Here is a 13569-nt window from a genome sequence, read left to right as displayed (position 1 = left end):
AGCACTGAACTCTCCCATTCTCCTGATATGCAAATGACCTTATTTTCTATCTGACCTCCAGCCATCAGCTCCCCTCCCACTTTTTTTCTAAAAGCAAAATACAACAAAAATAAGCCCCTCCTGCAGCATCCTCTAACCACTACCTTTACCCTTCACTGTGAAAGTCTTTTTAGTTTCTTCCATTTCTTAACCCATTAAGAAGTGGGGGTAAAAAAGAAGAAATCATTTCTACCTAGGGAACTCAAGTTACAGGAACAAATATAAAAGTGGTTACTGGAGCATAGTCACCATAACACTACTTTTCACACCTCGAATTGTTAAAACTCGAGTCATCCCAGCTATAAGCATGGCATCTGGAGCTTTGCAGTGGGATGTGGGCTCCCAGTCAAGGCTGACACTGAGCAATTGATCTAGGGTTTCCTTAATGCAAGATGGGAGTCATCACAAAAACCATGGGCTCATTGATGATTTAAAATGCTTGGTGATAGGAAAATGTCAATTATTTTTCCTCCTTTCATTCCCATTGAGATCGTTATTCTTAGTTTTTTTTTCCCCCTAGTTCCTCTACTAGATTGTAAATCCTTCAAGGATAAGGCATTAGAAACAATTGTTATAGTCAACATTTTTAATGGAAAATATTAGTTCTACTTCATATTAAAACACAACCAAAAATTTTCCAAATAAGGATCAACTTACATTAACTCTAAACATTCAAGCCTTTCCAATAGACATACCTAATAAGGTTGGATTATGAAAGGACGAGTCGACACCAGTTGACGATCCACCAGAGAGGGCTCGTTTATTAGGCGGCACACACACACATATATATAGGGCTTTTAGGAAAGGCTGATTGGCTTAAAATACAATCCCTACTTAGAGGGCAACCAGCGCCATGATGGGGTGTGGCTGAGAAGGACTTATGTGATCAGGGTGTGATCCCTTGGGGCATTTGGGTTCTTACAGATTACAATTTGGGTTCTTAAGATTCCAAGAGTTTATGAAACAAAAGTTATTGATTTCTTTTGGATCTACATAGAATAACAAGAGTACAACTTCATTTAGTGTGGTCTTCTCCCCAAATGAGTATGTGTGGGGTAAACATGGCTTCTTATATAAGTCTAGAGCAGGACACAGCAAACTTTCTGTAAATACTTAGGGTTTTGTGGGCCACACTGTCACATGCTTTTTAACAACTTTTTTAAAATATATAAAAAAAAAATACTTAGTTCAAGTGCCTTATGAGTATAGGTTGCAGCATGATCTGGCCCACAGGCTAGTTAGCCAACCCCTGCTCTAAAAGATTGGGTTGTGAGAGCTTTTCGACCATGCCTTTTTTGTCTTCTGATTCTTGCAAGTCCTGGAACAGGCCTCAAGGCACAGCACGCATTTAATACATATTCAAATGATGGATAAAAGCAAGCCAGGGATCGGGAAATCACTGTTAGTTCTTGGGTTGACAAATGGTAAAAAGAAAACAAAACAATATTGTAAAACTTCAGGGGCGTGTATCGTTTTCTATCAGACAACGTGGCTGTCTTAGTCCATTTTCTGATCACAGCTATTAGTCACATCAACAAGTTCGAAAGAGCTGGCTCTTGACCTTCCAAAACGTAAGCCAAAAGGGAGACTTCTAGAAAAGGCAGAAATGGCCTTTTTATTTAAATATGAGGAAAAAAATTAAGTGCAGTAAGATTGAGTATTTAAAAAAAAAAAAAAAAAAAGCAGACAAGTTAGAACAAAACGTTTTATTATTAAAATAAAAACCTTTGTATAAAAGCATTGCAGTTCAAAGCTATTTTACACTTATCACGTCAAGGTCCAATTATGCAGCAAACACTGAATGGGCACAGCAATAGGCTACACATGCAAATAAAGTGGACTCACAAACACTTAGATTCTACCTCTACCAAACAATTTGATTAATGGAAAGCAGGGGGGGGGAGAACGACACATGAAATCTGCCCAGAAACTAAATTGGCAGATATCAAGTTAACAAACTGTTTAAAGTTATCCATCTCCAAAAAGGCACTTCTCATTGTTATAAAAGTGCTTAAAACCAAAACATGAACCCCATAGCTAGTTTATAACTTCCTCAAGAAATAGCAAAGAACCATAGACTAGTTATTAATATGAAGTTTCCACAAAAAATGGTGCAAGAATTTATTTGAAATACCTTACGTATGAACTGAAATAAACTTGACAAACTGATTAGATTGAAGTTTTATACCAAGATTCAAATCAGCCTACTCCTGAAGTCTCACCATCCTAATTTCCCAGGATGTCTTTTCCACAATAATTTTAAGTATAACATTGCCCACAAACCTTCAGATCATGTAAGTCAGATATACCACTTAACCTTATGGCAGAAGAAATTAGCAGCAACTTAAGTCTCAACGGTGACAACTTGTATAATAAGCACAATACATGGAATATTCTCATGAGAGGCTTTTGAAGTAATATACTCTACTTTGTAACAATTACCTAATTTTTCCACATGGTTTTAAGACTTTTGTGCCTTGCTTCTGTTAAAAATGTCGACTAGAATGAACACTAAATCACACTCCTTGTTTCTGTGTAAACAAGTTAGAAGGCTGTTCTCTGGAATTGAACACATTTAGTTAAAATTATTACAGTGTTTCTAAGTGCTTAGGTTTTATGCATGGATTCCAGGGCTTTTTCAATACCAATTAAATCAAATATGCTTTCATAAAATCTTCATTTAAAAAGAATTCAGGAACTTAGCGATGGAAGAGGACCACCAGAAATAGAGGGGGACGCTATGAGGTGGGGTGTGGGGAAGCAGAGGAGAAACTGCAGGAGAGCAAAGTAAAACTCGCAATATACCTTCCGTGATGCTCCAGAAACACGTGTGTGTCTAATGAAGTTAACTCGATTTGAGATTCCTATAAAACATTGATTATCAAGATTCTTAACTCAGGTTTTGATTAATGACAAAACTGAAAAGTTTAACCAGGGAGATTTGAGAAGTGGGAGGCAGTTAGTCTTCCAGACATTATGCTTGCATTTCAAATTCCTGTTTCAGACTGTGAATGAGAAAAGGAAACATGTCAGAATGTTTTCACGGAGCTATAACATACATACAGGCAAGTGCAAGCATCTTAAATGTACAACTTGAATTTTACATGCACCCTGCCCCCCTGGGTTACCACCATCCAGATGAAGATATAAAATGTACCCAACACTCCCCATGTACCCCTTTCCACTCAATACCCACCCCCCACGACCTCTCACCCTGCCTTAGAGATAACCACCATTCTGATTTCTACCATCTTTTTATTAAGACATATAAATGAATATTAGATTCAAGTATGGAAGAGGGGGAAAAAAAGCCATTACCTTTTCAAGTAAGCATGCACATTCCCAAAGCCATGATATTTGGCTAAATACACAAGGACCCCAGTGGCACACCGTCCATCTCGCTGCCGGCAGAAACTGCAGTTGCAGATTCCTCGACAAGGTGGGCAATGCCAGTTCTGAAGGAGAATTGTGAACAGGCACAACCAAATGAGACCTGACTTTTCTCCCCTGCTTGTCAACTCCTTAACCATTAAGGTGGGGATCAATTACATTTAAACCTTTTTAGGGGGGATAAAAAACTGTCAAATGGTTAATATGCATTAGTCATGCCTCATGTTTCCTTAGGAAATCCAGGACAGAAAGTTACACAGCAACTACCCAGAATAAACGGAGAATCAACTTCTCTTGAATAGCCATACCCAAGCACTCTGGAAGGGGCAGCGCCAACACTATGAATTAATCTCCCTCCCCCAAAAGAACACCCCATAACAGTAAGGGCTCAATCCTTTCCTCGGTGTCCTTTCCCTGGCCTTATCAGCTTGTGGCTGACCTTCAATTCTAGAGGACCGACCCCTTCGAGGCACCTACCGGGTCCAGCAGGGCGTCCTTGACCTCTTCACCATAACGGTTTCGAAGGCAGGGACCGCAGAACTGGCCTCGAACGCCCCAGCAGTCTGGGTTTCTGCAGTTTGTTTTTGTATCAATAGTTTTCTGGCGGCACTGATGACAGGTAGATCCCTACAAATAATAAGCAAATAAGAAAAAACAAAAACTGCTGTTTGTAGAGAAAAATGGCATTTTAAAAGAATGTCCTTCTTCCTTTTTGTCTTTGAATCTTATTTCATGTCTACATATGTGTATATATACATATATACACACGTATGTACATATATATGCTAGGGCACAAAAGGCATCTCAAACATCGTGATTTCATTCCCTTGGCAGAAGTAATAGTTACTACTATCAAAACTACTTTTCTTCAAAAAACGATCTTATCAATGCAAAAATAACCAGCCCAAATCCATTTTATCTTTAGCACACCACAGTATCCCCAGCACCTGTCTTTGTATACACACACAACAGATACACAATAAATACATGTTGAATAAGTCAATTTCTAAATTAGGAGAAAGATTTAACACTTCTGCACACTTACTAAGTAGACAATTCAAGTGAAAAGAGGGCTAACTCCCAGGGTTACTATAAAACTCGTCTTCCATGTAGGCAACAAATCGCATATGCTAAGACATTTAGAACAGCAGCAACCCTCAAGGGATAGAAGCTATCCTTCCTCTACAGACATTTACACTTTGAGACATAATTTAGGGGCTTTTACCAGAGAACGGTTATAGATCTTCTCTCGAGAGTTGCTGCAGACGTTCTCCAACTCTTCCTCTGTAATTTCTTCCACTGGGCGAATTACATGTGGAAGGGTTATGGATCCAGGGCGGCGACTTCTGGGCATATCATCTGCCTACATAACAAGAAGAATGAAACACAGAGTGTCCTTACTGGTTCTCCCCAGCTCTGAACCTCAGACACTCAACTTGTAATTTCTTTGCAGAAAGTTCAACTTGGAACTCTCTCTTAAGAGTTTACGGAGAAGGAGGAAGGAATAAGCTTACTGTGAGGATAATTAGATAACATTATGAAAATTATTCCTACAGCTGAGAAAAGTCGAAGAAAACCTGACTGTCACTTGCTGAGAGAATCAGATGTTTTGATTAATCAAATGTAAATTTTTGTGGCATATACAGTTCTGAACGGTTTGAGAAAAACATCTAATATGGATCACTTAGTGTTGAGGCTGTGTGTGTACCTGCGCAGTATATACTGAGCGTACAGAAGGTGAAAAAAGAGCAAGTTCAAACATGGAGAACTTACATTCATGTAGCCGTCCACAGCCTTCCTCTTTCTCACCAGCATGTACTTATCTTCTTCCTCCTCCTCCTCCTCTTCTTCCATGGGTAGAGCACCAAGGGACCCAAGGATCCGGGACCTTGACCTGGTCAGAGGTCGAGCTCTCCGCTCAGGGTTTCTTTGGGAAGCAACACGTGGGAATGTACGTCTTCGAGGTGTCTTTGATTGCTAAACAAAACATATAGGACAGAACCCATTTATTCCACAACAAAGAGAAGTGGCACTTTGGACAGTCCACACCTCCTTAAGGATGTTTTCTTTTAAGTACAAAGAAAGCTCCACCTTCTCATTCTCTTTGTCCTTCCTATAATGCATGGAAAATGAGCCAAAAACACATATGGCCATTGTAAATTTTGCTTTTATAAAACCAATCCCAGTTTTCCTCAAATTGAGAGATGATCTATTGATTCTTCTACTTAATGAAGATGTAAGAACTGATCTCATGTTCCAAAAAACTTTCCTATGACATCTCTTGAGGCCTAGAACATACACGTTGTGTCCATATTGCACAAGGGAGCAACGTTTTCCTTCTTCCCTCCCTTGCTTCCTTCCTTCCTTTCTCCTAAGGGGGAGGTGGGGGAAAGAAATCTTTTCTTTTGTACCACAGCACACACACCAAATTCCCCTGAGTTGCACCAGCTTAGTTCCTCAGAATACAATCATAAATATTAGGCCATGACTCGATTAGGAAATTGTGTTTTCCTTTTTTCCTTCATTCTATTCTCAGATTTTAAAAACATCAATCACACATCTACGATGTAGGAGAAATGTGCTAATGGTGGGGATACAGAAAAAAGTTTTCAGTTTTCATTCCCTGCCCATGAGAGGCTTAGCCTAGCTGAGGAGAAGAAAAATAACCCATCAAATGGGGTTTGAGTGCCACAGGAACACAGCAGGGGACAATGCCAAACTGCCTCCATGCCAGGAAGATCATCCAGAGGTCTGTCAGGAGGCTTCCTCTAGCTCCCCTTAGTCTGTCTAGGAGATGACACGAATAAGGTAATTGGTTTTAAGATATAACAGAAATCTACCTTAGGCTTGCCCAAAACACTACTATACAAACAAAGACTTGCACTTACTGAGCTGCAGCCTGGGAGGGAACGTCTTCCAGGGAATGAGCCAGGGAAGCTTTCTAATTCTGACATGAGTTTTGCAAGCTAAAAGGGGGGGAAATTAAACGGAAATTATTGCTAGAGAATAACTGCTGAAAACGAGCAACTAACTTGAGGAAATTATGCTAGCATATCTCACAGCTTTATGTTTAATAATAAGTTGACAGTCAGAGAGTTTCTGATTTCCCCTATTCACTTAACCACGCCTTGAATAGATTAAAAAAAGACAAATTAGTTTAGAGAAAGAAACACATTTTAAAGCACACACTATGAAGACTTTACAACTACCTGGAAAATAACTCTTAGATCACAATGTATGTAAAAAAGCACTTAGAGAAAATGCTGGGAAGAGTCAGTTCTAATACATTCAAAGTCAGAGACCTACCATTGCTTTGTTTTGCTTTATATTTAAAGCCCTTTTCTCCAGGAAATTCATGCCGCTTTCATCTTCTGAATCAGAGCTGGAATCAGTCACAGAATTTTCTGAGGGTTGGAGGGGTGCTGCTTTTTGGTTGGCTGCTCCCCTGGTATTTCGTGCTGGAAACTTCATCGCCACCCTGAGAGGTCCAGAGCGTCTGCACTGGCTGCGGGTCCTGCAGCCTTCATGGTTTGACTGTCTCTAGTTTGTCAGAACAATTGAGTCATTAACAACTTGCTGATCGGTGGACAATCTGCACCAGCATGACTACAAAATCCTTTCTGAACAAAAGACACTTATATCAAATTAATTTTAACTGAACACTGACAGCTCTCGGTAACAAAATCAAGAATTACAATAAGTACAATAATATGAGTGTAGTTTAACTCCATGTAGTCTATCTGGGACACATTATTATAAGCTATCTTCACAGCCAGTGGTTCTGAACCATTTTTTTGAATGTAAAAATTCCTGCCTCCTTTTTCATTTCTTTAAAAATAAATCTTGGTGTATTTTAAAAGAATTCCTGCACGAACAAATGTGTTCTCCTGTAAACATGGTTTCAATGTGTATGGCAATATTAAACTATATTAAAATGTCTCTGTTCTCTGATATATATTTTTTAATTGTAATAAAATATAACAACATAAAATTTACTAATTTAACCATTTTTAAGTGTACAGTTCAATGGCATTAAATACATTCCCATTATGAAGCCATCACCACCGTCCATCTCCAGAATGTTTTCATGTTCCCAAACTGAAACTCCACACCCATTAAACACTAACTCCCCATGCCCGCTTTCCCCCAGCCGCTGGCAACCACCGTTCTACTTTCTGTCTCTATGAACTTGACTACTCTAGGTACCTCTCTAATCTACTTTTTGTAAGCTTAAAATTTAAAAAAGCCCAGATTCCAAAAGAAGTATAGGTTTTCTTCATTAAAAATTTATTAAAATTAGCCACTGGAGAAATGCAAATCAAAATCACAATGAGACACCACTTCATACTCACTAGCAGCGCTAAATCAAAGTGACAGGAAATAACAAGTACTGGCAAGAATGCAGAAAAACGAACCCTCATACACTGCTGGGAAGAACGTAAAATGGTGTAGCCATTTTGGAAAACGGCCTGTCAATTACTCAAAAGGTTAAACATACAGTTATCATGTGAGCCAGCACCTCCACTCCAAGGTATATAATCAAGAGAATATGTCCACACAAAAACTTATATACGAATGAACAACCCAAATATCCACCAACTGATGAATGGATAAATAAAATGTAGTACATTCACATAATGGGATATTATTCTGCAATAAATGGAATGAAGAATTGACACATGCCACGATGTGGATGAACCTTGAAATCATCATGCCACGTGAATGAAGCCCGTCACAAAGACCACGTACCATATGATTCCATTTATATGAAATGTCCAAAACAGGCAAATCTATAATGTCAGAAAGTAGACTGGTGGTGGTCAGAGGCTGGGGGTTTTGGGAAAGAGTTGGGAGTGACTCTGACTGAGTACAAGGTTTCTTTCAGGGGTAATGAAAATATACTAAAATTGATTGTGGTGATGGTTGAGAAAAAACAAACAAAAAACGAGAGAAGAAAAAAATACGGAAGACCCATTTTCAACATTCAAAGATTCCTTAAATCCCATAAAAAGCTTTTTAGTACTTTTCATGTACTTTTAGTGTCCATGGATTGAGAAAAAACAAAACAAAACAAAGCTTTCACGAGTTCTTAAAATTTTTAATCAATTGGCATTTATTAATCACAACAAACAGTATCTACACAGAACTGAAACATGCCCCCAAATTATTCAGGCTATTGACGTTTGAGTCACATCCAGATTTGCAGACTAGCCCCTGCAGCAAACTCCAATAAGCACTGATTTGGATCAACATCACTTATTAGAGGAAACATACTATCAGCACAAACAGTGAGACAGTGGTAAAACATACCTTGGCCAGGCACTGTCACTTATATCACTTAATTAAGACATGGTCCACAGGCAGCAAAGTCATGTCAGACCACAATGAGTTGAAGAGAATGCAAACTGTTAATCAATCGCACTGCTTCCTTAGTAGAGAAAGTTTTTCAAACAAGAAAATGTTTGCGGAACTAAACAGCATCCTTAGGGAGAGTGGAACTGAGGCACAGCAGCAGTGGCCAGAGCAGAATAAGAGGTTAAAGGTAGCGTGCACGGGAAAGCCAACCAAGGAGCAAAAGTAGCAGGATGGGCGCTAATTGGCAGTATCTGCACTTGAACTCCTACACATGAGTTATCACAGATTTTCAAGTCGCAGGCACAGATCTACCATGGAAACCACATTTATCAAAAGCCTACTCTATGCCAGGCACTGGGCGGAGCACTTGAACTTAAATGTGCATGTAGCTAATCTTTAGGACACGTGTGTTTCCTCTGATTTGGAATTCTAGATTTCAGTAGAATGGAAATCTGGAAGTCGGCCAATTTTATCTTACCAGTTTCCAAGATTTTCAGAGCCTACAACATCTTCATTATTTACAAGTAGGGCTACATTATTAAGAACTACTCTAAGACAAAGAAAATACTAAAAATGTTTTAAATGTCAACAAAATCTTCTGGCATGACTAAAATGAAAATCATAAGAAAAAAATTTTTAAAAAGCAAGTATGTCATGCCTCTAAATGTACCTTACTTCTTGATATTGGTGAAATTCTCAGACTCACCATTCCATTCTGTATCTCACTGTCTGAGAAACCGCAAAAGGATTCATCATCAGAGTCGGCATGAAAAATACTGGCCAGTTCGTTAGTGACATCTGGCCTTGGTTTCTGTAAAAATCCACAATGGTTTAACACATCTTGCACCTCACTTTCTGAAAAGCCGCAGAAAGATTCATTATCAGAGTCCTCAAAAAAAACACTTGCCAGTTCTTCACTGATATCTGACCTGAATTTAGGTTTCTGTAAAATAAATAAATAAATGTGGTTGTGCATTTTTTTCTTTTTCAAGAACCAATTTTCCATAAACCGTGTAGAGAGCAAATCACATTTACAAGTGCACTACAAGAGAATAGCTTTTGTTACAAAGAAAAATGGTTCAGAGGTTTACAAATGATTTCTGAGTTGTTATGGCAAATCATCAGGCATGTTAGGTTAGGCGACATTTCAAAAGGATAGAATAAGTAGCTAATCTACCTCCAACAATTACTACCTAGAACCAAAGCAAAAAGTGAAATGAAATTACAGTGCATACTATATTTTCATAACGGCTGTATAGAAATGTAGGCAAAAAGCAAGCAGTTTTAATCACGCACAAAGCATTTGGGGCATTTTGAGCTCTGCAGACTCAATTCTGTTTATTCTCAGGCAGCACTTACCGTGTTTGCAAAATTATCAGAAGCAAAGCTGTCACAACTGTCATCAGAGGATGACGGGGTTTCCATGGAAATCAACTTCATATATCTGAATTTCTTGAAGTTCTTCTTTACTCTGAGATCCTTTTTCTGCAAATGGAAATGGCAACACTATTAAGTGGGATGCTTTGTAGTATCTAACTAAAGACATTATTTTTGAGTTTAGTAGGTTCAAACAGCAGAGAGTAGATATGTCCAATTCTCATACCCTACCACAGAAAAAGGAGAATCTGCAATTGCTACAAAAAAATTGTAAAAACCAGGTCAAATACTAAGGGATCCCTTTGGAGGAAAATTTGAATGACATTTACCAATTTATTCAAACATCTGTAGAGCTACCTCTCTACCTACCTTAAGAGCCCTGAAGCTCTTAGCATTATACTACTCCATAGGAGTTTAATGCTAACCTCCTAAATCCAACCTTTTTTTAAAAAAAACTGTATGTCTAAAAGGAAATCTCAAAAGTAAAAAATGGCAGAGTAATTTCTCCTCCTCAGCCAAAATCAAGCTAATGAGGTCTTTTTACGTATGCTTTGGGTTATATACTATGATGTTAATTTCCCAAACTACAAAAAATTGGGCAGGACCTCTCCTTCATGATGGCAGACTTCCAAACAGGCTGCATTCCAATTAAGAGGGGTGTAGTGATTTCAGCACAAGTCCTTATAAATCAGATACATCAACCCAGCAAACATATGGTACAAGGAGCCAAATTAAAGGTCAAAACAGCACTCCAAACCCAGGGGGAATACCTGATTCCATTTTAGCACTCTATTACCCTAGGCTGACATTCAACTTTTTCTGCAGACCCCTTACTATATGACTTATGTTTTTCAAAGTTCTTTCACAAAGTGTAAATCACTTGTAGATATGAAAATGCTTCATTCATTCGTCAACACTGAACAGCCCTGCACTGCTCATCAGAAAATGCAATTCACATCTCTCTCATGTAAAAAGAATTGCTATTTCTGCCATTTCTTAACATTTAGTGAGATTTCTTAAGTGTTGCATTAGTTATTTTATTATTTTTAAATTTTATATTACATATTATTTTACTACTTTATTGTTATTAGTTATTTTCTTAAACACGGCCATGATTCATAAGCAGAAGTGACTCCTTACATTGAAAACTCTGAAAGGGCAAGCTCTGCTATAGGCCCCATAAAATAATGCTAAGATGTGAGCTTTCAGGTGAACATAACATTCCTGACATTTCCTTGCCAAATATTCTGCACTCCAGTCTCTTGCAAATAAAATTATTTTCATGATGATGGATACCCCAACCTCCCTATGCACCTAAATAGTATTCATTCAATCATCTTAGGAAGTTTGTTTTCTCCCCTATAATTCAGGAAGGCAGGGAAGTGTGATAATAGATACAGCTACTAAATTACGAGGGACACAATGAACGTTAGGAGCTGAAACGGATCTCAGAAGCCCTCCATTTTCCAGATGAGGAAATTCAAGGCCCCAGCGAGGTGAAGTAGACTGCGGAATTCAACAGGGCTAGAAGGGGTAACCCAAGTCTGCAATCGCCTAAAACAGCAGCGCTCCTTCATTACTGCAGGAGTTATCACCATTTACTCATCAATCTACCCGCATTCGGAGGCCAAGACAGCCTCAAGGGAAGCATCCTATTGGAAGATGTCAGGGAAGGATATGCTGAGCTTCAACAAGTCAGCACATGCCAAGAGTTATTTACCAGGCAAATGTATCTCTGGAGGAAGAGACATTCTTTCTAGAAACAAGGCAAATGGTCATGATTGTGATGAACTTTTTTGGCAGGCAAGTAGTGACTAATACCATATATAGTAGGTGTTTTTTCGTGACAACCACTACGTAAAGTATGCTTTCACGTGACGTTTAATTATTTGCCGCAAAGGTGCTACAATTATTCTCATTTAAATGATAAAAGTGAGGCTCAGAGAAGTGAAATGGGTTACTCAAGTCACAGGGTGGCTCAGATTTGAACCCAGGCATGTCAGATTTCCAGCTCAGCTGCACATGGCTATACTCATCATGAAAGCCAACGCTCAGCTCCACCCGGGCAGTGACCGAGCTCCGAAACCACGCCCCCTCCCACCCACCCCGGCGAACTCAAACCTCCCCTACCCTGATATTCATTTTAGGCCTGTCACTCTCTTCCTTTCCACCCATCCCCCCTCTTCTACCCTCTCCAGACTCTAAGATCTGGCTTCCGTTAGAGCCAAAAGTAACGTTCCCCTCAGGGCAACGTCCTGCAGCTGCGAGTAAGGTTGGGGGTGGGGGAAGAGAGAGTGGGAAACCAGCCATGGTCGGCGAATGGTTCGGACCACTATGTTCCTCAATTGCACTTAATCACCGCCTGGGACTAAAAACGCCTCCCTCCAGTGCGCAACGCAAATTCTAAAGAGACTCTTTTGCAAGACCTTAAATTGTAAACCCGCCGATCCTCAGTGATCAGAAGCAGTGCTGGCGTGGCGGGGGCAAGAGCCACAGGGGTGCGCGCCCGAGGGCCACTCACTGCGCGCGGGTGGAGACGGCTAGCCACGCACCCGCCCCGAGCTGCGTGTGGGAAAGCGTTAGGTTGGACGGATGCGGGGCAAACTCCCAGAGAGCGAGAAGGTGTGCTCCGGCCGGCAGGCACAATCGGAGACCCGCAGCCTCCCGCCGCTGTCCTGCCCCCCGCCCGCACACGTGCACCTTGGACGCACGTGCCTCAGGCTGCCCACCGCTGCTAACTCTTCTGCAAACAGCTCAAATGTCCACACCGCCCGCGCGCCAGGTGCGCACGCCCGACGAGAATGTCCCCTGGCCCTGACTTATACCGGGTGCACAAAATCTGGGGCTTGCCCCAACAGGCGACGCACAGACGGCCACCCGTTGATAAGCAGCACTTGGCTGCAGAGCTGGAGAAAATCCTCCCCGCCCGCCCGCGTCCAGCACCCACCGGCCCGCCCCTCGGGCTCGCCCACCCGGCCCTCACCCGCACGCGGCGAGCGTCCATGCTGGCAGCGGGCGCCCGGGCCGGCGCTCTGGACGTAGAGACCGCAGCAGCAGCAGCGCGCGCCGCAGTCGCACGCAACTTGAGGAGCCGGAGCCGCGCGGCCGGCGAGAGGGGCGGGGCGACCTGGGCCCGAGGGGCGGGGCTTGGGCCGGTTTTCCCGCGTTGGGGAGCAGGTCCTGCAAGCTGTGGTAACGATCCGACGAGGCGTAAGACCCAGTTGAGCCCCGGAGAAAGCTCGGCCCCCTAAATATTCTAAGCTCAAAGGATAGCCTTGGAAACTTTAAAATCCGCTTTTAAAAAGCGCCGCTTTAGGGGCCGCCAGGATACCTGTCTTTATGTAGCTGCGCGGTCCTTAGCGAGTGGCGCGAAAGTGGTTCGTATAGCCCCGGGGTTAGCAAGCTGAT

The 13569-nt window shown here is 41.1% G+C and overlaps 1 protein-coding gene across 2 annotated transcripts; it reads right to left on the bottom strand.

The window, feature by feature from the left end:
• Nucleotides 1-3013: 3013 nt before the first annotated feature.
• On the bottom strand, nucleotides 3014-13165 carry CDCA7 (cell division cycle associated 7). 2 transcript variants are annotated; one of them, XM_063076410.1, is made up of 10 exons: nucleotides 13145-13165; nucleotides 10144-10269; nucleotides 9491-9727; nucleotides 6736-6969; nucleotides 6318-6395; nucleotides 5203-5406; nucleotides 4655-4792; nucleotides 3907-4056; nucleotides 3358-3494; nucleotides 3014-3044 (listed from the first exon to the last, which is right to left on the bottom strand). In XM_063076410.1, the coding sequence occupies exons 1-10, from the start codon at nucleotides 13163-13165 to the stop codon at nucleotides 3014-3016; spliced, it is 1356 nt and encodes a 451-aa protein (XP_062932480.1). The 2 variants fall into 2 exon arrangements, with proteins under 2 accessions (XP_062932480.1, XP_062932482.1); XM_063076412.1 differs by lacking the exon at nucleotides 9491-9727.
• Between the last annotated feature and the right edge of the window lie 404 nt (nucleotides 13166-13569).

Source organism: Cynocephalus volans, chromosome 1 (genome assembly GCF_027409185.1).
Source record: "Cynocephalus volans isolate mCynVol1 chromosome 1, mCynVol1.pri, whole genome shotgun sequence".
Lineage (NCBI taxonomy): Eukaryota > Metazoa > Chordata > Mammalia > Dermoptera > Cynocephalidae > Cynocephalus > Cynocephalus volans.
Note: the sequence above shows the minus strand (reverse complement) of the source record. Positions and strands in the feature narration are given on the sequence as shown.